A 26,102-nucleotide genomic window follows, 5' to 3' on the forward strand; every position below is an offset into this window, starting at 1 on the left:
AAACAGATTATAAAACAATTAAACTTTTACACCAGTAAAACTTAGTGGACTAAGATTTAACAAAAAAATAAGCTATTTACTTTATATTGTGTCAGCGTATTGTGTATTTAGACAGCACCGGTGTTTGTTTCTATTTGTTAAGTGAATTTATTTTCCTTAACGTCCTCTATCACATTGAATCAAGAAGTAAATGTAGACATATTGATATAAAATAATTAGATATTTACAGAAGAAATGCAATCTACTTAAAACAAATATGTAATAAAATTTATCAGAGAATTATTGTTTATTGGTAACAAAGTCAAAGTTGACTGTCTAGATTACAAGTCAATCACTGTTGTGACAGAAGTAATTCATTACATATGCTATTGTTACAAATGATGAGTTACACGTTTATGTTGCAATCTGGTGAGAAGATGTAATTCGAAGTAACGCAGGCATAATTTGTTAAACCGTTCTAATACTTCCTGTAGATATGAGATATAAGTTTAGCACTTTGTGCGTAAGTTTTTCTCTTGGATGATGAAAGATGATTCGACACTTCAAGATGAAAGACCTGCTTAATCGATGTTCGATCAGCAAATTTCCACGCGTGTTAGCAGTCGTATATTCATCGAACGGACATTATATTGGAGAAAAAAAACATTTTTTTTTAATTTCCTCAAAGCTAATTATATTCTGTACTTACATATAGAGTACATGCTACGTTTCCCAGATTTCAAATGTTTCAACAACATTTTATATATATATATATATATATATATATATATATATATATATATATATATATATATATATATATAGCAATAAATATGTCATGTGTTCTTAGGAAGCGCTATATATATAGAATAAAAAAATTGAAAAATGTAACGGTTGAATATCAAACATATGCTGAATCTCCTTCAATAAGTAAATATTTGTTTATTAAAATTAAATTCGATAATTCGATGTATAGCAGAATCGTCTTCAGGAAAATGCTCGACATGCTGTTTCTACTGTATCGGATGTCTAAATGTCATACTTCACCAACATCTGAAGGAAGAGGTGTCACACCTTACCATCGCCATGGCACGTTAAAAAGAAAGAAAAACACTCCATTTTCCAGATTACGATTTTGTTAGGAATCGTAATGTTGAATTTAATTGTAATAAATACATGTTTATTTATTGAAAGATATGCACTTGTTTGATTGCATAACGCTATGTGTGTGTGCGTGTGTTACAAGTTGAACACTCTTTATTAAGTAGAAAAAATGTAGTTTTAGCGCGAACGCACCATTCCGACTTCCGGTTGTTGAATATTCTCACGATATACAATATCTGCGAGAATGACACACACTTACATGCTCACCCACGTTAGAAGGAAAATTGCTTTCTTAAACGGGCAGAAACGCAGGACTAGTTAGACTACGAAAGCACTTGGAAATGTACGCATTTATTACTCCGGTAAGCGTTTGCCAGCGAGCAGGTGTGCACATTTAAACTGTCGAATGTCCGTTCGATGAATATAGGACTGCGAACACACGTGCAAATTTGCTGATCGAGCGTCGATTAAGCAGGTCTTTCATCTTGAAGTGCAGGCTTTTGTTTATCGAATCGTCTATTAATACCCTTAAAGTCTGCACGTACTTAGAGATACCGTCAGTCCTCATTAATTGAAGAAACACTTGCGGGTATGGTTTAAGTCTCCAAGCAAAAATCCACTGCATTTTGTTAGAAAGTGCTCCTATGTAGAAAGCAATCACGGTGGTCCACAGAAAATTATGCACGAATGTCATTTCATATCTACCTAATTATATAATCTTGACTGTCGTTTGAATATGTACTCATTTTTCGAACCGGTGCAAAGGCTGACTGATTAATACGTTTTATTTGTAAATAGCATTTTATGGAGTGACTATTGACTTTTCTCCCGATACACTGTAAGGTATTAAGGTTGCAAAAAAGCGGCTGTCACCCCCAAAACATAAAATATGTACACTATATTGGGAGAAAAATATTTTTAAAAATTTACTCGATTTATAAATATTTGCCTCTTACAGATAGAAATAAGAAAACCTGAAGTGTATTATCGGAACAGATACTACACTTTGTTTCTGACCAAACGTTATGAAATGCAACATCTATCGTCAACCCTTAGTCGAACATCAGGCACGGTTCTTACAACGTCTTCAGTCTGAATTGCATAAGTATATTAACCGTATTTATGTGTGTGTGTGTGTGTGACGAAGACTGTTTGTGGGCGATGAGTGTAATTGGTTCAAATATGGATTAGGTTTCCGAGACGATTTCCTGATCTTATAACGCGTTATTATCGTTTTCAAAACGTATTTGACCCAGCAAGTCAAATCACTTAATTCATTAGATTTTGTGTCGCGGCCGACATCAGCAAGCAACAATCTACGCTATCCGCCTAAAGCGAGGTTGTGCAGTCAGCGATGGCCCCGAGGTTTACAATCACATTAAACTATGTCTACAGGTTTAAGGTATTTCGCGGGCTCAAACATTGTATTAAAAAAAAAATGGCGCCGCGAGGTGATAAATGTGCGACATAGGAAAGGGCACTGTATAAACGCAGAGTTTATGATGGGAGAATGAGAAGTTTGAGGGGAGGGGGAAGGAATATTACCGAAAAAGTAACAAACAAGAAAATTTAAAGAAAGGGTGAGGGGAAAGGTTGCAAGATAAATTGATGTAAGAAAAGCGTAACAAAAATATATTATTCCAAATATATTAAGCTTTTGATTGAGACAAAGAAATACAAAAAAAAATAGACGATGAGCAGCAAAGTTGATTTTAAAGAATGCCAAAAATCGAAATACCATACAATAAGTATCTTTACTTAATGGGAATATATTCACAATTGTGAAAGAAGCAAATAAATCTATGATTAATAATTTTGATCGCTGTCAAAGCCTCCTGATTTAGTTGGGGCAAATGACATTGGTTATTTCCCTTTGCTGAGCAATAAGATAACCTTTCGCTATACAGTGGAAAGTAGAATATCAAGGTTTGATGATATATGTTGCTGATCAAATACACCTTCCTATAAAACTATAATACACTTTCCATGAAACCCCACTGCTTTCTGCGGTGTCATATTTTAAATGGTGATTGATTGATATCTGAAACACCCGAAGGTGTCAGTATGAATGAAATACCGATATTTCAAACGTTAACTGCCTCGTTGTACGGCTCTAAGGGCTAGATGTCGGCGAAGGAAGTAAAACGTTTAAACATGCAGTACCTGGGTTTAGCTGCACCTTTATATATATATATATATATATATATATATATATATATATATATATATATATATATATATTAAGTAATGTGATTTATAATTTAAAATTTAAAAATCTAATTTTAATTAAATTAAAAATCCGTTTCATAAGAAGGAACAACAACAAAATCAATTATATGTACGATCGTTTCGGAAAACAATGCTTTTTATTGTGGTATACATCAAGTTATGTAGAATAATTATATATAGTTTTTTGGTAAGCAAGGTCTCCTCATCAGCAAATTTAGGAGGGTTTTTATTGAATTTAAAAGACACTATAAATAAACCTAGCATTAAAAGTAAGGCAGATGAATCTTTTAATTTTTCTTTTTTTGAAATCAGGAACTGTGGTTAAAGTAGTCATTTAGATGTTTGCTATAGCTTTTTATCTTATTGAATATATATATATACATATATATATATATATACATATATATATATGAAAGCAAATAGTGAATAAAACATGTTAAAAACACTTTGAAAAGGAGTTATAAACATATTTTATCTGGAAAGGAAACACTTAATAAGTAGATAGTCCTTAATCTGTTGAGTTTCAAAGAAATGCTTTCCTTCTCATCAGAGCGTTGGAATTAGCAAAATGAGGGATCGGATTTTACATACAAAAGTATTTGATGAAACTGCAAGTCCAAGATCATAAGTGAAGCAGAGGGAATATGGCGAAGAAAAAGACCCACGCATTGAGTATATAAAAAAGCAAAACATGCGTATATCAATTACAAAACCAATTGAACTGGATTTCATTTTTTAATTCACCATTTCCCCAATCTTTTAATCCAAATACAAACATAACTGGCTATACATGTTGTTAATTTAATTTATGATGCATTTTTACGTTCGGATACCGACGATTTTCTGTGCATTAATGGGGCTCTAAGCACAGTATTTTATATTTCGCTTTTTTCTGATAATTTAATAAACGTATTATCACAACAAGAACTATTACTTTATTTGGTAAACGAAAGTTTATTCTTTTAGCTAAATTTTAAGTTTAAGCACTGCTTATTATATGCTCTCTACGAAGTTTTAATTGCGTTAAAGATAGTACGTATTGTAAATTTGATTTCATTTCATGTTTTCTTTTTTTTTTTTTTTTTTTTTTGCAGATAACGGCCAGGAATTTTACCCTGGGTACCAAACGTACAACGAATTCTTCCCTGGCCAGGGACAAGAAGGTCCGGGGAATATAAACTTCCTTCCACCAACGTCACAGGGGACCCCACCGATTAGTCTAGAACAAACTTTACATCCCGGCGGTATGTTTATTCATAATCACCCATATCCTCCTACGGCCTAATAAATTGACCACAGAAAAACAAATAAGTTGAAAAAAGGAATCAGCAATTATTGATTAACTAAAGGCATTTTCAAAATCAAGAGAAATCATTCTTTGTAGCTGTATGCATATATGGGCGTGGAATATATATGTTTGGGGCCACAAAACCAAAACCGGACTGTGACTGCCACGTTTTAGCTTTGTGTTTTTGCACCAGGTTGTGAATGACTAAAAGCAAGTAACTGATAGTCACTTTACACTCCTATGTTAACCGAATCAGATCTACATAACACAAAACTCCATATATGCGTAACAGATATGGAGTTCTCCCGTCTCGTACATATAGTAAGAAAACTAATATATATATATATATATATATATATATATATATATATATATATATATATATATATATTAGTAGCCCTTACACAGTTTTGGCTACCTTTACGGATACTGATCATACTGCTTGAAAAAAAGTGCCCGTTGGTTTAATAAGTTATCGTACGTTATCGCAAATCGTTTCCCGTCTTTGGTGCTTATTGGTCATACTAAAACACGATCTGAATCGCGATTCGGTAATTACTGTGTCCTAAGGACGTGAATTGGAAATACGCTATTAAAATACGTTACGTCTTCAAGTGATAAGGATGAAAGAAATAGGCAGTCGACTTTTTAATTAAAAAATGTAGGAGACATTTGTATCCATTTCGGAAAAAAAGTTCATAGCGAAACCAAGACAACTATTTTTTTTGTAAGAAATATGCATCTTGTAAATAAAGACTAGGACGTAAACTTTCCCGATTAGCGTCGTCAATGAAGATAATAACTTCAAGCTTCTTTTTTTAATGTTATGACTCATTGTCCAAATGAATGCAGTTCATTATAGGACAGTTTTTTTCTTAATCTGTGGAAATCTGTGGAAATTTCTGCACAATTCAAATCAAATAAACATAATCGCTTTCTGGGTTAATACCCCAGAACAATTTTTTTTCAAATTCTTCCCCTTGCGATAATGAAACAGATATTAACTGGCTGTGCCATCTAAGCGATTCTATTCCTATGTAATGAATTGCTTTCAGGTGTTAAGAAAGTAGTAAGCCATATCTTAAAGGAATAAATTAATTTTCCATTTGTAACATAATTTTAAAATATCCGTCAACATTACGCAGGTAAGGAATCGCAGACATTTAAAAAGTCATTGGCACCTTTTTATTGTAATATCATTTTTTTTTTCTTGTCGTTCGAAACAGAACTGAAAGAACGTCTTTTCTTTCGAATTTTCTCGAATCAGTCATTTCAAATTATAAGGAAATAATCTTACTTTAGCTTGTTCCTAATAGATCCTTAAGAGATTTAAAAAAAATACTATTTTGTTTTGCAGACTTTTAATATTAGAGGAACATTTTGTTTGATAATAATTATTTTGAGAATGAAAATGCCATCATATTTTTTGCAAGATGGGGAAATAGCTTTTATATTATAGAAGCTCTGATTATTATGAAACATTAAACTATTCCTCAAAGGGTCCTCTGAGGAAATATTATAAATGGATAATTTTTTTTAGGATGAAATATTTCAGATTTGCATTAAATTCAAACCGTAAGGAGTACACACAAATAAAGCACACTTCATTGAATTTCTCTGTATACATTAGACGCCTTAATTATTATATTTTACCAGAATAAAAAGCATTGATTTGATTTTGATAGAAACTGTAATAAGGATATTAAATATAATAGAATTATATCTCATTTTGTTTAGAGAGAAGTTTAAGAGTGCAAAACTGTCATGATCAATAAATGAATTTTACGTGTTCTAAGGGGATATACTATATATAAATAAAGAAAATGTAACAAATAAATAATTTAGGAATTCCTCATTATTTCCGAGTTTTTTTTTTTAATATACATGTTCGTTAGATATTACACCGAAAATTATACCACATGAAAAACGAGGGGAAACTTACGTTCTTGTGATGAATTGCCATAATGGAAACACATCTAAAAAAAATGAGAGAACTATTACACTATTACCGAGAGTCATCATCAAGTCCGACTGTAAATCATGTTACTAGCACCATTGTTCTAATATGTTAATTGTTCGCATAGCTTGTATAATAATGCAAATAAGGTTTGCAAAGTTTTAATAAGGACAAATTCTTTACAAATTCGAACGATCTCTAGAAAGAGGCTTCTGCACCTCAAATCCACTGAATGAAAAGATAATTAAACAATAAGAAAAAAAAATGTCACACAGAACATAAAGAAAAACTAAAGAAATAAAACACTGAAATTTATGTGTAAATTAAGCCAGAATCATGTGAGAATTAATTGGATAACGTGTAAAAAGTGATGAAGTTCGAATGCCTAAACCCGTAAACGCACGCATTGTTCTGTGCGAACGCAAACCCACATAATATATATATATATATATATATATATATATATATATATATATATATATATATATAATGTACATACATACATACACATATATATGTGTACAAAAAACTATAAGTGTTTGCCTACGATCTCGCATATTGTATAGAAATCGGTTCAATTTGTTTTTTAACGATATCGTACATTGTGTAAAATGAAATACTTAAAATGAAAAATAATCATTTGAAAAAAAAAATCAATTCATTTTACAAAAATTACGACTAAGACACAAAACTATTTACGGATTGCATAATAATTATTTTGGCAGAAAGGTAACGACTTCAATGAAGCAAAGTTTATACAAACCCTAGCAGTCCAGTCATACACACATTCTGAACGCCGAGATCTGCAGTCTTTATAAAAAGCAAAATAAATGTTGTACCAATATCTTCTATATATAATGTTTTAGGTATTCATGTAAAATGTTCAGCGGATATATATATATATATATATATATATATATATATATATATATATATATCGACTTGTAAAATTCAATAGTGGCCGGTATGTAAGTAGACTGAGTTAGCATATAATAACATGTATTTATTGTCAATCAAGGTACAAAGAGGTATCCGTTGTAGCTTCATGATTCCATATGGGGGTAAAATATTAACACCTGTATATAGTTTAATTAACATCAATATATTTTTTAAAAAATCGCTAACATATATATATAACTGTTAAGCAACCTTTTTATCGGGTTCAACATCTGAATCGAATATCAATAACTTTTATTTTATGACTAAAAATAGTTACAAAATCAGGCTTTTCTATATCTCTCGGAACTGCGCGTCATATTTGCTTGTATATTCACTAATGTATCTGTGGCCATAAAATTAATAAAACATTGTGTATAATTCCTCTTAAGTTCTTCGAAGATATGTTAAAGACAAAGAAAATAGTACATATTATAAGTTTAGTAGTATTATTTCAGTAGTATACTACATTGAGAATTATTTCCTTTAAATAGAGCGACTAATATATATATATATATATATATATATGAAAAAACTTTGCAATTAATATCATATATAAGAGTTGATAATATGAAGTTTATAAATATTAGTATGGACTTTACTTCACAGGAACGATTAACTTTATGATATTTTTCGGCTCATCGTCACAAATAAATGAAACAGTAGCCAAATTGTTTTTGCATACATAACACGAAAAATATGTGGATGAATTGAGCATTACAATTTAAAAAGAAACAAATCACCGATTATTTACAGAATAGATTGTCCGACTCCTGTCAACAACACTCCACGGAATATACATATAAATAGCGAGATCAAAAGCTATACGTAAAAACCAAACTTCACCCGATATATATGCATGCACTGACATGAAAGCGATAAGCGTAAACCTACTTGTACGCCCCTTTAATTTATAAATAAGAAAACAAAACACATTGAAAACATTCTCTCTAAGTCATCATCAATTACATACACTCATTTTTTTCCATGTATATATTTCATATACTCTTCATCTTTAATATTATATAATAAAATAAACCAATGTCTATGTGTGTCTGGCTGTTTGGATGGTTACTGGGATGATCCTAGTGATACAGAAATTTCCCCCGTTTTTATATGAAACCGTTTCGTATAAAAGAAAAAAAAAGACAAATTCCCAGTCACAAAACAAGAATCGACGAATGTTCAAAGATGAAAAAAAAAAAAAAAATGGAAATTCACACCAGATCATTAAAAAAAACAATCAAACAGAATTATCCGTTCCATAAATTCAATCTTGTATATTAATGAAAATAAATAAAATCAAAATTTAAAAAGTCAAAGCCTTGCTTTTTTTCCTCATTTAATTCCTTTTTTTCAAATACATGCATATAGAGGTTTTATATATATATATATATATATATATATATATATATATATATATATATATATATAATCATATTTATTATACCTTATAGAACATATACTATACGGGCATACACAATTATATATTATATGAAATATATATATATATATATACATATATATATATATATATCAGCATATGAATAATTCTTATATTTATTACATAAAGGTATATATATTTGGCATGTATACGTAATATATGTTTCTGTACCATATTATATATCACATAGTGTGAATATATATATATATATCTCATAAACATGTATACACCGTATATATGCTTGTATATATGATTATCTATAATATACAATCATACATATGCATATGTGCTTATCTACATTGTAATTAGAGTATATATATATATATATATATATATATATATATATATATATATGTATATATGTATATATATACACGTATTACTTGTATGCTAGAGCAATAATTTGAAAATTTTAGTGAGATTTATGTATGTCTTAACATTTCTAAGGATATTTGTAATTGGCTGTGTTCGCAGGAATGTATTTTAATCTCAATGTATCATTACATGTATAAGGGGTAGACCTTACATATGGGTTTGTTTATATGTGACCTATGAACGTTTAAATGTGTGTGCGCTTTTGAAAATCTGTAGCATTTTACTATATGTATGGATGTGTGTGTTAGTGTGTGTTGGTGAATGCGATTATATTACTGGCCTTGATTTTTCAAAGTGTCAGTCAGATAAAACTTCAGTGATGTAGACCTGTGAACATTTTGCTTTCGTAACTACACAACTTATTCGCAGTGTGTCCCAGCCAACATTATCATGGCAATTGTTGTGTGAAGAATCTGTTCTGCATCACCAGATCCCTTGCAGGTTTTTATGTTTCATTATTTGTAAATAAGATTCATAATTCGCAGACAAAAACATTAATACGAATTGGTTTAGGTACGTGTTCGCGTATATATTTTTATAGCAGTGTTTTGTATAAAGATTTTAATTGATATGGGATTGATTTAATATTCAGACATGACATAAACAATGCCCTAGAGTCATTTACGATGTTTATAGTTAAGTTTAATCTTAAGTGTTAGTGAATCATGAATTACGAAATCAGAAATAACACTTCTTTGCATTACAACCTCCCTAAATTTGACGCTTGCCAAAATAAGACCAATACAGAATTGTGTGTGCACTTAGTGTTGAGGTATTGATTGATTTTTAATCAATGTATCGGAATGATTATAGTAGAGAAATGAGACTATTTCTAATGCTGAATATTTAAAAAAAAAAAGTAAATCTAATAATACTTCATGTTTTGTTTCCTTTAATAAATAGGATCTGGAAATATATTTGATTTCTGATACATAAAAAAAGTATTAACAATAGGAGGTTGTTGAAAAAATATCCCTTGCTTCTGATGACTCGAAGACTTCCAAAATCTTACAAATGAAAGATTTTCTTAATTTATTGGTTCTAGAAATTAAAAAATAAATGTAGGTTATATATATATATATATATATATATATATATATATATATATATACGTATTACTTGTATGCTAGAGCATTAATTTGAAGTGAGATTATCTGTATGTCTTACATTTCTGATTGAAGGACTTACTGTCTAAATAGTTTTCTAACGAATGATAAAAATATTTTTTGTTGCATGATGTTAAAGTTAAAAACTTCCAAGACTATATATATATATATATATATATATATATATATATATATATATATATATATATAGTTTTGGAAGTTTTTAACTTTTAACATCATGCAACAAAAAAATATTTGCTGTTGCGAGATATTATACGTTGTAATCGACAGGAGAATTAAAAATATATACACACATACTCATGTATACATATTATATATATATATATATATATATATATATATGCGTGTGTATGATATGTGAGTAGAAATAACATGTATATATCTATATGTGAGTGTATGTGCATATATATATATATATATATATATATAACACGTTTTTTTAATTTAATATTAGGTAAACCAATGACATGGTTACGACAAAAAAGCTAGTGTTTCGGCAATAATTACTTTTATCAAATAACCTAAACAAACGAGTTCAATGAGATATGCCCCCAAGCCGTTACGGAGAGATGTCCCTTTTCAACAGGAAATTATGGTTACCCGTTGAAACTCAGTAAATATTCGAAACTGTAGCGCTGTTATTTATGTAATCCTGTCAAACTATATATAGAGAGGGATATAGATAAATAATTCGAATAAATATAAATATATATATATATATATATATATATATATATATATATATATATATATATATATATATGCGTGTGTCGGCGGCATAAATATGAACACTGTTTTGTATGTGAGGCGCTTTTTTTTTGTAATAATCTTACCTTATTAGGCACGATTATTTTGTTCTCTATCTGTCTTGGTATTTTGGTGTATGAATGACATACTATTTGGTCTATTTCATTCCATTTCCAGGAATAAGAATAGTTAACATTTATAGGGTGCCAACATCCTATAATCTCTTCGTAACATGTGACGAACATCACTCAAGATTTTTCTTTCTGATCCTCACGGCTTATATATGTTGGCTGTAATTTTGTTATGTGCATTTCTCCTGTGTGACAACATCAGGCCGAAACTTATTTTACTTGTGATACACTCACTGATATTTCGATTATCCGCCTATCTTATCATGACAGTGCCTTATCATTCACACTGCATAATTGAAAGTTTTACAATAGTGTTTAGAAGTAATTTCAGTACACTTATATAAAGTATTGACAAATGCATTGTCACAACGCCAACTGAAACTCTAAAATCAATACAAATCGAGGAATGCTTTCTACATTATGAATTCTGCATCAGAATCACATAAAATTTAATACAATCTATATCAGTTGTTTTTTCCGACTACTCTTTTGATATTTTGTTATATTCTACAACGCGTCGGCTTAATTAAATTCAGAACAGAAAGTCATCCCTTCTTTTCGATTGTCTAGCCTTAATTTATACATACGTCACTTTTGCTTTGGCGAGGACGCTACAGCAATGCCATCAGTTTTGTTTTTATTTTTCACGTTCTGCTTCGTGACATGGCTTCGAGCCTGCCTGCCTACTACCACTTTTTTCTTTTTTTTTTCATTTTATTTTTGTTTTTTGCTCAACAGACAGCTTCCAACACCCGGGCAACGCCGGGAACCCAGGCTAGTAAGATTGAAACCCGAAAGTGACATATACCACACACAGTCCGCCAGAGAAAGATTAAATATTAGGAGTTTAAGTATTACATAAAATACGATGATGGCCATTTTTAATAATTTGGCTGAAAATATGCAAATTGTATTGGTTCGTCCACAAGTTGAAAAGTAAAACAGTGATAGTTATACTTGAAAATGGTTCATCGTTGAAGAAAGAATATAAATCATCTAGGAAAACACAAAAGAAAAAAAAACTATCGATGATATATCTTCTGCTTTCTGAATCTAAAAACATAAATATACGTGTAAATACTTCAAATGCACATTTGCGCAAAATGATTAAGTTGAGAATGGGGTGTTTGATTCATTAATACTGTTTCATATATTTTGTTTATAAGGAAGTAGTTAACTATATAGCTTCATGAAGTTAAGAGGGAAATGTTTAATTATTCACCAAACTCCGTAATATGGAATAAGAAACAAACAAACAAAAAATAAAAGTATCGGATAAGGAACATGCATTTGTATCTGAGGGGTTATTTAGAAGTTTCTCACCATTTAACGAAACAGGTGTAAGGCGTAATATAATTAAATAAATTATTAGTGTAAAGTAACTCGATTTGTTGGTTTGGAACTGATACCTAATATATATATATATATATATATATATATATATATATATATATGTATATATGTATGTATGTATATATGTATGTATGTATGTATGTATGTATATATATATGTATGTATGTATGTATGTATATATGTATATATATATATGTATGCATATATGTATATATATATGTATGCATATATGTATATATATATATGTATGCATATATGTATATATATATATGTATGTATGTATGTATATATGTATATATATATATGTATGTATGCATGTATATATGTATGTATATATATATGTATATATATGTATGCATGTATATATGTATGTATATATATATGTATATATATGTATGCATGTATATATGTATGTATATATATATGTATATATATGTATGCATGTATATATGTATGTATATATATATGTATATATATGTATGCATATATATATATGTATATATATGTATGTATATATATGTATGTATATATATGTATGTATATATATGTGTATATATATGTATGTATATATATGTGTATATATATGTATGTATATATATGTATGTATATATATGTATGTATATATATGTATGTATATATATGTATGTATATATATATATGTATATATATGTATGTATATATATATATGTATATATATATGTATATATATATATGTATATATATGTATGTATATATATATATGTATATATATATATGTATGTATATATATATATGTATATATATATATGTATGTATATATGTATATATATATATGTATATATATATATGCATATATATATATGTATATATATATATGTATATATATATATGTATACATATGTATGTATATATATATATATATGTATGTATATATATGTATATATATATATATATATGCGAATCTTAAATTAATAAATTTAGAACTATAGTAATGTTCCAAGTGAAATCCATGTAGCATGCTAAAGAATCAACTTGTACAGCATATTAAAATTGTTTCTAATTTTCACTTCACTCTAGTGCATTTTTATTTTCGCGGGGAAACTAAAAAAATCTATCATCATCAATGGTCTGTTCATGTGGGGAAATAGATACCCGCGTGTAGTTCTTTTATAATTTTTTTTTGGGGGGATGCTTTTCCAGTTCATGACAATTTTGAAAAAAGAGACTATATTGCTTAAGTAAAGCCTATGCAAATAAAGAGTAATTTATTCTGTACGTTAAACTTGAATACGACCCTCCTGACGTATGTATTTATCTCTTTCCCATATTCCAACATGGAAGCTTATAGGGGTGTTTGAAAACTGAAACATTGAAGATGAGAAGAGTAGTCCGAATAATTCAAATATATGAACAACTATTATATTTGTTATGCGGTCCTCTTAAATAAGAACGTCAATAACAAACTAGCATTTGTAAAATTCTATTTATTGGAGACAATACATTAGTTTTGTAAACACTTAGCTGTGGTTAAAAATATTTACATTACCATGTTTACCATGTTAAGAAAATATGACGAAAAGAATACTCCTCTCGTACGAGTAAAAATCCCGTTTTGCGTTATATATTCCGTTTTACATTAAAAATCACATTTTATGCTACGCACCCCCATGTAGAAATTCAAATAAACCTTTGCTAAAAGCCCTTCGATTCTGGAAAATGATCAGTTCTTTGTTGAAATATTCTTCACCAAATTGAAATTCCAGAAATATTGCTTAATCGCTGTCGAGTAATTATGGTGCAATTCAATTTAAATCTAAAACATTGTGTGCAATATTCTGACTTGTGAATAAAAATATCCTTTAAATACTTGAAAGAAATTCTTAATTTATAGATTATGAATGCATTCACTTTTGATAAGCACTATAAATAGTTCACAAACAAATAAAGTTATTTAAACGCAGAAATGTCAACACCTAAGTTATTAAGTTAGATATATCTCATCATGAGTCGATAGGCACAGCAGCTGTATTCTACGATTCATAATGACTGGTTGATTAGTTTAGGAGTAAATCCTATGAGACATGTATGCACACACACTCATATATATATATATATATATATATATATATATATATATATATGCGTGTGTGTATATGTATTAAATTTTATATAAAAAAAACAAGATATATTTTCCTTTAGCTTCCTAACCGCCAAGAAAATATTCACCTGGTGGTAACGTATCCTTTACCAGATAGTTAAGCTATCTGAACGGTTCGTTTCTTTTATACACAGTGTTAGTTTCACACAGGAAAATCAAACAACAACCGACAATCGACGAAGTGCTACATTCTGGCGTTGTTTCCGAATTTAGGTATAAAACAAACAAAAAAAAATGCAAAAATGTTTGAAAGTTCTATTAAATTGTGTTTTATGTTCGTTTGACAGCAAGTTAAATTTGAACTTGAACTTAGTTTCTAATAAATATAGGGTGGAACTAGAAGCGCGCTTGCATGCCTGGTCTCTTGAATAGCCAAAGTTGGGGATAAATTTTGAGAGCTGTGACACTCCAACACTAATGGCAATGAGATCTGATCATGTCTGCGCTAAATAAAACTTCTAAAACGAGACACGTGAAGCTTTCGGAAAGAAATACGCTAAAGCAAAGTTTGTAAATTATATACAAAATGAAGGGAAAAGAGAAAAACGTTTTATGACTGACGAGATACGAAATAAAAGATAAAATGTAAATAAAAATGGAAAGGATCGGTGATGGGAAGAAAGGATGGAAACAGAAGAAGGAAATAATGTTTAAGTAAGGAGGGACGAAATAATGAATGAAAGGGTGAGAACGGAAGACGTGGTCAAGGAAGGAAGTATTATAGGAATAAAGAATAGAAAAACGAGAGAAAGCTCGAAAAGAAAGAAAGAATGTTAAACGGAACAATGTTAAATGAGGCAGCTTAAGGGAATAGGAGATTGAAAATGACGATGTTTTAAGTGACAAAATAATAAAAAAAGAGAGAGGAAAGCAGTCAGTAGTTTAAAAGTAGTGAAAAGAGAGAATAAGGAGGAGGAGAAATAAACCGTTATGAATTTATGTTTAATTGAAGCGGGAAGAAAGAATGAAAGTTGGAAAATAGTATAGGTGTATACAGAGCAATGTTAATTGATTAGTGCGTGAAAGACGGGAAGATAGGTGATTAAATAGGAAGAGTAATAGAAGAAAAGAGTAAGTGAAAGGAAGATCGATTAATGGATAAGAATGTAAAGAAAGGTAGTCGAAAAGAAAAAAATGATAGGATCAGGAGAAATAAAGCATTAGAAGGACAGATAAAATGCGATGAGGAAGAGAAGGAGGGTAAAAAAGAATGAATCAAAACAGAAAACGTTTGATGAAAATGTAAAAATAAGGAACAAATGATTACAAGTCAGATGAGAAGCTAAGAAATGAACGGTAACAAAAAAAAACATTCAAGTAACAGGGTTATTCTATTGTTACTTTAACTATGAAATACAGGTATATAACATGATTAAATAAGTAAAAGAGAAAAGAATCAAGGAGAGAAAAACACAAGAGTGGTGAAACTATTATTGCATGTCAGATATTGAAAAAAAAAAGAAAAAATAAACTTAATAAAACAAATGCAAAAAGAATGAAATAAAAAAAAACAGTTAAAAAAAGGACGGAAATCAAGATCACATAAAACGCCACTTTACGGACCGTACTGACAAATTTCTGTTATTATTTAGAAGTTTATTCTTAATGAGGAGAGGGATTAGTTTATTATATATTCTATCGTTTTACTGTTGAATGAATAAAACATACCATAAACATCGAATTAGACTTGAAAAGCTTACCTAAGAATAACACGGAATGTAAACTTCGGGACACCCAATAAGTAAGAATGACTGTACTACCGAATAAAAGAACGAAAAACAGAAAACCACTGGAAGAAATTAAAAGCAGGACAGAAGTTAGAAAGAGGCAAGTATCGAATAGTGAAAAAAATATATATAAGCAAAATAAAAAAAAAAGCCAATGACGGTGTGAGAATAGAACAAATACATGATAAAATATAAAAATAACAAAAATCTAAATAAGACGGTTAACAAAAATGAGTGACAAAGAAAATTAGAATTAAGAGTTAATGACCAGAAGATAAGCGAAGAAATATATTTATTCACACACACATACACACACTCATATCTATTATATCTATAAAAGTGAAAGGGTCTGTGTGTGTGTATGTGTGTCTGTGTGTGTACATTTCCCTACGCAATAACTCTGTCGAATTTTAGTCCACAGACTCGGAATTTGATATACAGGTTCTGAGATTTGGAAAAATCGATGTGGTTTGTTTTTGGCCAGAAATTTGGCGATTAAGGGGTCAAAGTTCAACGATTTGACCTTTGTAAACGCTACCAAACTCCCCCGACAATTTTTTGTCTAAACACTTAAAATTTTAGATATAGCCTCATTGGACATGGATCTAACTTAATAACTTAGTTTGACCTCAAAACAAGGGGTCGTAATAGGGGTCAATGTTAAAAAAATTAACCGCTTTTTTTTTTGCTCAACATACATCTCCAAATACCCGGACAACGCCGGGCACACCTGCTAGTATATATATATATATATATATATATGTATATATATTTGTGTGTGTGTGTGTATATATTATGGACGGACAAGAGAAGTCTACCAGCTCCAAAGAATGGATATCTCTTATTGGAAACAAATCTAAAAAATTGTAATTATTTGATCTGAATAAAAATACGAGTATCTATTAATAAGCAAAAACTGATATAAAATATTTATTTTATTAAAAAGAAAACGTTGATATAAAATGTTGATTAAAATATGTTGAAATATATATTTTTTAGTAAAACAAACAAAAAAACACATTATTTAATTTACTTTAAAAACCTTCATTTTAAGAACGAGGCACGATGACAACTCTTTCATGAAAATAAAGGTGCGATAAAATAATGAGGCAGTTTTGTGATAGGAAATAATTCTAAAATCCAAGATTCATCGTAAAACTAAATAAATGACATAATGAGACCATATAATATTAATGCCTTCGAGCAAGCAAGATGTTATCTTTTTGTATAAAGTGGCCACTAACTAATTATTGTGGATATTATACGATTAAAATGTTGAATAAATAATGAAATTCATGGAACGAGAGAATCTATAAGTCCGGTTTTTATATAAAATAAGTAACATTTACATTTATTAATTACTTAATCCTTCAACTGCATAAAAATCGCTTCATTTAGGTGGATTCGATTTCATGTGTTTAGATAAAAAATCGAACTATACATGTGATGTCGCCGTCAGTAACTGAAAATATATAAAACGAAATAAAAGGCAAATAAATGCGAGTAGAAAATATGCTGTGAAAAGAGGTGAGCAAGACAGTATAATCCGAAGGTGAACAGAAGCAAAGCACTACAAATGAATGAGTAAAATACGAGGAAAAAAGCTAAGATTAGTGAAGTATATAAACACAAACAAATAGAAGGAAGAAGGAAAACTGGACAAATAAAGTTATTACTTAATTTCTTGGGCTGCGTTTATCCAGCGAATCGTAGTTCGCACTAGATTTACCCGAACACAATATACTATTTTCAGAATTAGTTAATACTAAAATAAAACCCGCAATGTCTGCTATTTCTGAGGATAGCTTCTCTAGTCAGCCTTTAATATGATGCTGTGGAATTCTAGGAAGTCATAAATCTCTGACTTCATTCTCACTCTAGTTTAGTTTGGTGCTAATCACAAAAAGTGTCCATACAAACGAACGATGACAAGACAGCATGGATAAATTCGTTAGGCCGGACTACTCTTTTTTCTAGGACACTGGTGTCAAAATGCCATTTTTCCGATCTTGTGTCACATCTTTGCGTCGTTTGAGGAAGAATAATAAACCATTTAATTCAAAGACTTGGTAAGTATTACATTTGGCTATTTTAAGATGATATTGAATTCAGAAACTCTCCATATTGTCGGGCTGATGGCCACGGATGATTATCGTTTTCTATATGCAACACCTCGGTATAATCAGTTTTGGTCGCCGAAAAGAGCAAACATGACAGGATAAGACAATAGACGGGAATTCTAGTAAAACAATAAGGATCAATGGGATAAATAATAAAAATATTGCATAAAGTATGATACAATCAATGAAAATGAGCTGAGGATAAAAGAAAATATAAGACAATCTATGTTAGATACTATAAAAAAACTATGTTGTTGGCTTGTGTTTTTAAATACTTTTCCTGTGCATATTTGATATAATTACAAAATGATTGCACTATCCATCAAACTAGAAATAGTTTGGTAAGAGATACTTAATGACGTTTTACCTAGATCAAAGTGAACTTGCATCCAGTAAAGATTTTTTTGAAATATGATGATCGTTTTAATATTGTAATATTGTGGCTCTAACTTCGCGAAGTTATCTATATAGAGCAGGAATTCCGATTCATATGATTACATTTTACAGTTTGAAATTGAAAATCATTGCCACTATAAAAGAAGATAATTTATATGAGGTTAACGAATGGAAACCGTGGTAAAATCTATGTCCGAGCAACGTAGGTCTTGGAAGATATATGATATAGAATCCAAAATCCTGATATAATATACATATGCACTCTTCAGTTCTCTGTCTCTGTGTGTCTCTCTCTCATATATATATAATACATTATATATATATATATAATACATTATATATAATACATTATATTATGTGTATATATATATATATTACATTATATATAATACATTATATTATGTGTATATATATATATATAATACATTATATATAATACATTATATTATGTGTATATATATATATAATACATTATATATAATACATTATATTATGTGTATATATATATATATATAATACATTATATTATGTATATATATATATATAATACATTATATATAATACATTATATTATGTGTATATATACATATAATACATTATATATAATACATTATATTATGTGTATATATATATATATAATACATTATATATAATACATTATATTATGTGTATATATACATATAATACATTATATATAATACATTATATTATGTATATATATATATATATATATATATATATATATATATATAATGTATTATATAGTACGAGACCACTCAGCATTGCCCGTTTGTAAAATGCGCTTAAATATTATACTTTGAATAATATAGATTTCGTATTTATTATTATATTATATTGGACCGAATAAATATTAATGATTTTCAAAGTTACAAAAAAAAAAAAATAATAATAACATTGACTCGTTCGTTACTATCGAGAAAAAAAGGTTTAGCTATCAATTTACTTTTTCCTTTGACATTAATTCCTGGAATATGAAAACATGTTTGCTGCAAGACTAAAAATTAAAATATGAACTAATAGCTGTTACGTTATGAATGCATACTCGTAATGCCGTCGGTCGACCTTCACGTGGCTAATTCATTTTTTTTTTTAATTTTCAAACTTTGCACCGATTTCCCCGGCAGAAATCCAACTAGAAAGCTCGCATGTTTTTTTTTTAATTCTTTACAAGGTGGTCTACTTATACCAGAGTGGCTTCCGGGCCTTGATAAGGGCCATTGCGTGTATAATACGTTACTATTGGGGATTTGATAAAGTGTCTTAAGGGGGCTGTTCATCAGGAATTTATTTATGCTGAACGTAAAAACATCCAGGTTGTAGTCAGGTGGGAAACAGGCAAGCGGAACGAATATCCTATATATTAAGTTGCATGTCTGTAGACCAACAACTGACAGATAAGTTTGATATGCAAACTTTTAATATATATATATATATATATATATATATATATATATATAAGAGGTGTTTGTTTATTATAACCATTTTACGCAAATATTACGCAAGTATAGATCATGTAGAATAATGCATGGATATAATTACACGTATTGGTTAACTAACGATTATCATCCCATAGGAAAACCGAAAATAACTAATAGGGACTTAATTAAAATAAATGTGTAAACGAATATGCAGCCGTATTTTGATACCCAACCAACACTCAGATACATCAAGTACATTTGTGTGAAAATTTAATTTAAATCGTATCAGCCGTTTTCGATAATAGGGAACTCACACACAAGCGCATGAAATTTTCTATACATATGTCTTTATCGGTAGTGTCCAGCAGATAGCTTCTTTAATTCTGATCAACTAATCTATAGTTCTCCTTATCTTTGTTTCAAAGTAACGTGATTACAGTTTTAAATTTGTTGGTTGAAACAAACATGTCAATCCAGGGAACAACACAGACAAAAAAAGAAAAAGGCGACAGTAACAAATTATGTGCGAGGAAAATCATTTAGAAGAAACATTTTAAATTTTAGAGAAACACCAGCAACTTCGACCAAACTATTAATAAAAAAAAACAGTTTTACTTTTAGCTTTGCATAATTGTCGGAACTTGCCGACGCGACTAATATACGTTTTTTTTTTTAGATAATTAACATAGTAATAATACTAATACTGAATGAAAGGAAATAAATGGAGGAATTTTAGATTAACGAGGGAAACAAATCGAATGAATGAACCAGGGTGCAGCAAATGGAAGTACAACTTAACAGACAACCGACAACAATCAAATAGATATGAATAAAAAAGGAAAGATGAAAATGTCACCATCGATAGTTAAAAACAAATATAAATCTCACTTTGCCATGAATAAGGCAGTAGATGAACACCCGTCCCATGGCAGATAACAGGAACTTCGTTAACAGAACAAATCGGAGCGATAGTCATGTCCTCTTAAGAAAACTAAAATATAGAAAATCCTTTATGTTCCAACCTTACCTTATTTTCACGAAAAACACACATCTAACTCAAACCGCTATCAATAATTTCTCCCCATTTTTTTTATCTGTGCCTAAACCTAAACGTAGATTACATGAGCAAAATTTCTTTCTTAGAACTTCACACTTGTGGAACTCTCTTTCGTTTCCATGTTTTTCAGCTGATTACAATATTATCGTCTTAAAGTCCAACGTAAACACGTTCTTGATGAGTCATCGCCTTAAGTAACCCAATTGAATTTCTATCAGTAACGATTACTGCAATACTGTACAATTGACTACAGTGCACACCTCAACCCTTATCCTTGACTGCGACCCAGTCCTTAATAAGTGGTGATTTCTTTATATATATATATATATATATATATATATATATATATATATATATATATACTTTGGATGATTTGTATTAAAAAATCTCTCAAATATGCTTAAGCGTAAGGAGTCTACATAATAAAATTTAATTCAGGAAATATTGTTCAATTGGTACATGATAAATATGGATGAAACTCAATATAGATATAAACTACTTAAAATAACGGTTTATGTCTATACTACCACTTGAAAGAAGTTAAATACTTCCAAATACACGGAAATTTGGAGGATAATTGTAAAGATATATCCAAGATTTTTAAAAATTAAAAAAAAAATCTAGGGCCGTCTGAATTTGCACGAACGGTTTAACTCCTTACAAAATAATATAATGTACATTAAGATTTCTATGCACTTAGCAAATGTTTTAAAATCATAACAGTTAATTAATTATTTTAAGGGTAAACGTTATACAAACACATGGACAAAAATAGATATCTTATTTATATAAATAGGGATAAGAAGATGAAAAAATAAGCCGATAACAATATTATAATACACACTTATCGGGTGCAGATATTGGAACACACAAAATATTTCTAAATAGGGTACATGCGTTTTATTTTTACAAACCAATCAACCCAAAGAAGTCTTGAAATTAAGACGAAACTTTTCCAAATGTACAGAATATTACTCTCTTTCTCTCTCTCTCTCTCTCTCTCTCTCTCTCTCTATATATATATATATATATATATATATATATATATATAGAGAGAGAGAGAGAGAGAGAGCTGATGTATACATATATGAGTTGCTACATACATGTGAGAGCCTATATATGTGTATGTGCATGTATGTGACACACACCTGTCTGAGAACGGATGCATTTCCCTGGTTCATTTTATATATGTGGTGAATCGATTCGTGTGCGACTACGTTTCTTTCTATTTTTTAGAAGATCCCGTAAGTAACTTCGTGTGCATGAACATCTATGTCCTCAAACACGTCTGGATTAGATTCAACTCCACAGAACACAACAGAAGCAAGATGAAGACCGTCAAGACGCCCTTAAATCAGCCGGGGGAAGCCCTATTAAGCATCAAAGCTCTCCTAAGCCATACAAAAGAATTACGCATTAAAAAAGAAAGGAAAAGGAGAAAAAGATGAAAACATAATCAAAAATCAACCGAGAGATTTGGAGGGGAGACTGGTGAAAAGAAATAAATAACTGCAAGCGAGGTGAGAGTATGTAGCACGTTTACGAAGAGAGATTTCAACCAAGACTTTGGAGCACAACTATAAGGGAACGTGGAAATCAGACGTTGATTCTTGTTCTGTCATTTCGTTTAATCTGCTTTAAAACTATTTTGTGTCGTGACACATTTTTCTTCAGGACTGTTTAATATTATATTAGACATATCTATCTTTACATCGGAACAAATATAGGATAGAGAGGATTGGGAGGAACCGATTTTGCCCGGTCGTAAAATACTCTTAAATATATTTTACTTTGTCAAGACTTCCTATATTATATTATAGAATCGTGATTTCAAAAGTTAAAACATAGTATTTGAATGTCATCATCCATAATCGAAACCGAATGCAAAACTGTAGTTTTCAAAGCTAATGATGTTATAACTGTACCAACATGACATGCTTATGGAGTGATTTAAATTAAAAATAAGCTAAAATAAATGTACAAAGCCTATGAGAATTTTATTTAATTTTGACCCATTTTTTGACCACATAAAACACTACTTTAACCGATTGATGATTAATAAAAGAACGGCCCGTATACAATTCAATAATTTGAGGACCCTAGCGTAGCAGGGAGGCTTTTAATTTCGGAAAAGGTATATTTTGAAAATAGACGGACAAACAGACCTACACATAGCCTTTTATATATATTAGATTATTAGGTATCATTGTTTTAATACGAATTGCAAGGTACTTGCTCATGCAAAATTCCACGGTTTAATCATGCAGTGATTGTGCTATTTGTGTGTACATTCATAAGCAAGGTTTATAAATAAGCCCAGGTGAAAGTTTTATTTATGAACGTCATGTTGTTCGTTTATGCCTTTGACGACATTCAGAGTTGTATTCTGTGTCTTGAGATATGAAATGTATTATCACGTAATTATGCAGATGTATTGTGTGTTTGTGTGCATGAATATGTATGTATATAAACACGCATATACATATATATATATATATATGTAGAGAGAGAAAATGTGAGAGATTATAATTGTGAAATTCTCAATCAAGTTTTCATAGGAGAAACATAACAAAATCACATTTATATGTACGACTTTTTCGGAAACGTTATCCCTTTGTTCTTTCGATATTTGAAATATAAAATCATCGAAAGATAAGTCTAATATTTTTGGATATAGTAGGCTCCATCAGCATAAATTGAGGAAGAGGGGCAGAAGATACCTTATATTAACCTGCTTATTGAAGTAAATATAGTTTGTTAAAGTAATATAAAATAAGAAAATAAAAATAAACATTTTCAGGGGAATTTAATTTTTTTTGTTTATTGGAATGATATTTGATAATTTTGCAATTGTAATTGTTATGATATAATTTCTATGTGATACAATTAAAGTGTTGTTTATTGAATTTTTTATTTATAAAATGGTAGGTGTCTGAATAATAGTTATCACATATTTGATTTTACACGTGGATAGTACTTTCATCCGGGAGAAATTAACTATAAGTATGAAAACAACTATGTTTCAATCACTTTAGTAGCAGACATACGGTGTTGCGATCAACAACCCAACATTTCTAGTTAATAAACTCTGCTTATAGAATTTCAATTTTATTTAGCGTACATACAGGGGAGGAAAACGGAAAAGTCTTCCCAACTATCATTTAGATAAAAATGCACGTTCGTATACATAATTAAATTCATTCAAATATCTAAAAAAATAAAAATATAAAAAATACCAAAGAAGAAATAACATCTACACAAAACGCGATGCATCTAGCCGTAGTGCGAGATAGCCCAGGTGTGGAAGATTAGGCTTCTAATCTTGGGGCGCCGATTTCGAATGTAGCTAGATTAAGCCCTCTGATGTGTTGTAGACGGCGAAGCACATGACAGTGGATGATTATATTTTAAACAATATATATATTAACTTCTTTTCAAGTCTGACGAATTTGCTGGATCGCAAATACGATCCGGTAGCAGAAACATGTGTAACTAAAACAGATAAAACGGTAATAATATATATATATATATATATATATATATCTTACATATCACAGTAAACAAATGCACGTATATTTCTGCGTATTCCTATACATTTGTGTAATAAAATTTTATTGAATACTATACGCCCATCTGTCTACTTACATACACACCAATGTATATATGCACACACATACATATATATGTATATATATACACACATATCTATATATACACACATATATATATACACACAAATATATAATGTATACATAAAAAATATGAATATTTTCTGTTAAAAGCTATCACGTTTAAACTAACACACACAAAAAAACGCGTGATCTTTGAAGAGCAGGTATTCGTGCATTTCACCAGCTGATGACTTTAGACGGTGCCCCTGTTTTTCTTTATCATTTGAGCCGACTTCGTGTGATGTCTGGATTCATGATTCTGCTCTGTAGAGATGAAACATCAAAAGTCGAGTTCATGCGGGCAATCATAGAAATGATGCAGTCAATACCAAAATAATTTAATAAAAACGGACAAAGAAATCGGTTTAATCAATCACAATAAATCCATTGATCCCGTGTGCATTATTTAGTTTTTATTTTAATATGTTAATACTACGAATTAATTATTAAGATTAATTTATAGCAATTATGTGATTGATAATTTATGTCGTATGTTGGAATGAAAATATGCTGATATTAAAAAGTATAGTAGTTCGTATTTCCAATGATAGTACGTTTCTATAGGTTAATCACAATATGTAGCATTTTTTACACCAAACAAGGCACAGCCCCGCTTGGCTGTGAGAGGATATGTATAGGGATTTGAACTGTGATATGTTTGTTCGAATTACAATTAAATCAGAAGCAGGGGCCTGGGAAAAAGTCTAAAGTCTAACAGTTTTGGGGGATAAACTATTAGAGTAAAATGTTTTCCAGTCTTTTTGGATCTCAACATATGTGAATGGGATTTTGATACTTATTTGATTACTCAGGAGATATTACCGTGTAATGAGTACAAATTCTTGGCACATTTCATTAAAATACTTGTAAAACAAACAGACATAT

The 26,102-nt window shown here is 29.6% G+C and overlaps 1 protein-coding gene across 4 annotated transcripts in view; it reads left to right on the plus strand.

Moving 5' to 3' along the window:
- Nucleotides 1–26,102, plus strand: part of LOC145268443 (LIM/homeobox protein Lhx1-like) — a 412,426-nt gene that overhangs the window by 331,508 nt on the left and 54,816 nt on the right. For all 4 annotated transcript variants that reach the window (XM_080124171.1, XM_080124034.1, XM_080124098.1 and 1 more), the window contains one exon: nt 4,407–4,556. In XM_080124171.1, coding sequence (XP_079980297.1) covers nt 4,407–4,556 — 150 coding nt within the window. The remainder of the gene's footprint in view (nt 1–4,406; nt 4,557–26,102) is intronic.

This window comes from Euprymna scolopes, chromosome 1 (genome assembly GCF_053919585.1).
Source record: "Euprymna scolopes isolate OS-2025 chromosome 1, ASM5391958v1, whole genome shotgun sequence".
Classification (NCBI taxonomy): domain Eukaryota; kingdom Metazoa; phylum Mollusca; class Cephalopoda; order Sepiida; family Sepiolidae; genus Euprymna; species Euprymna scolopes.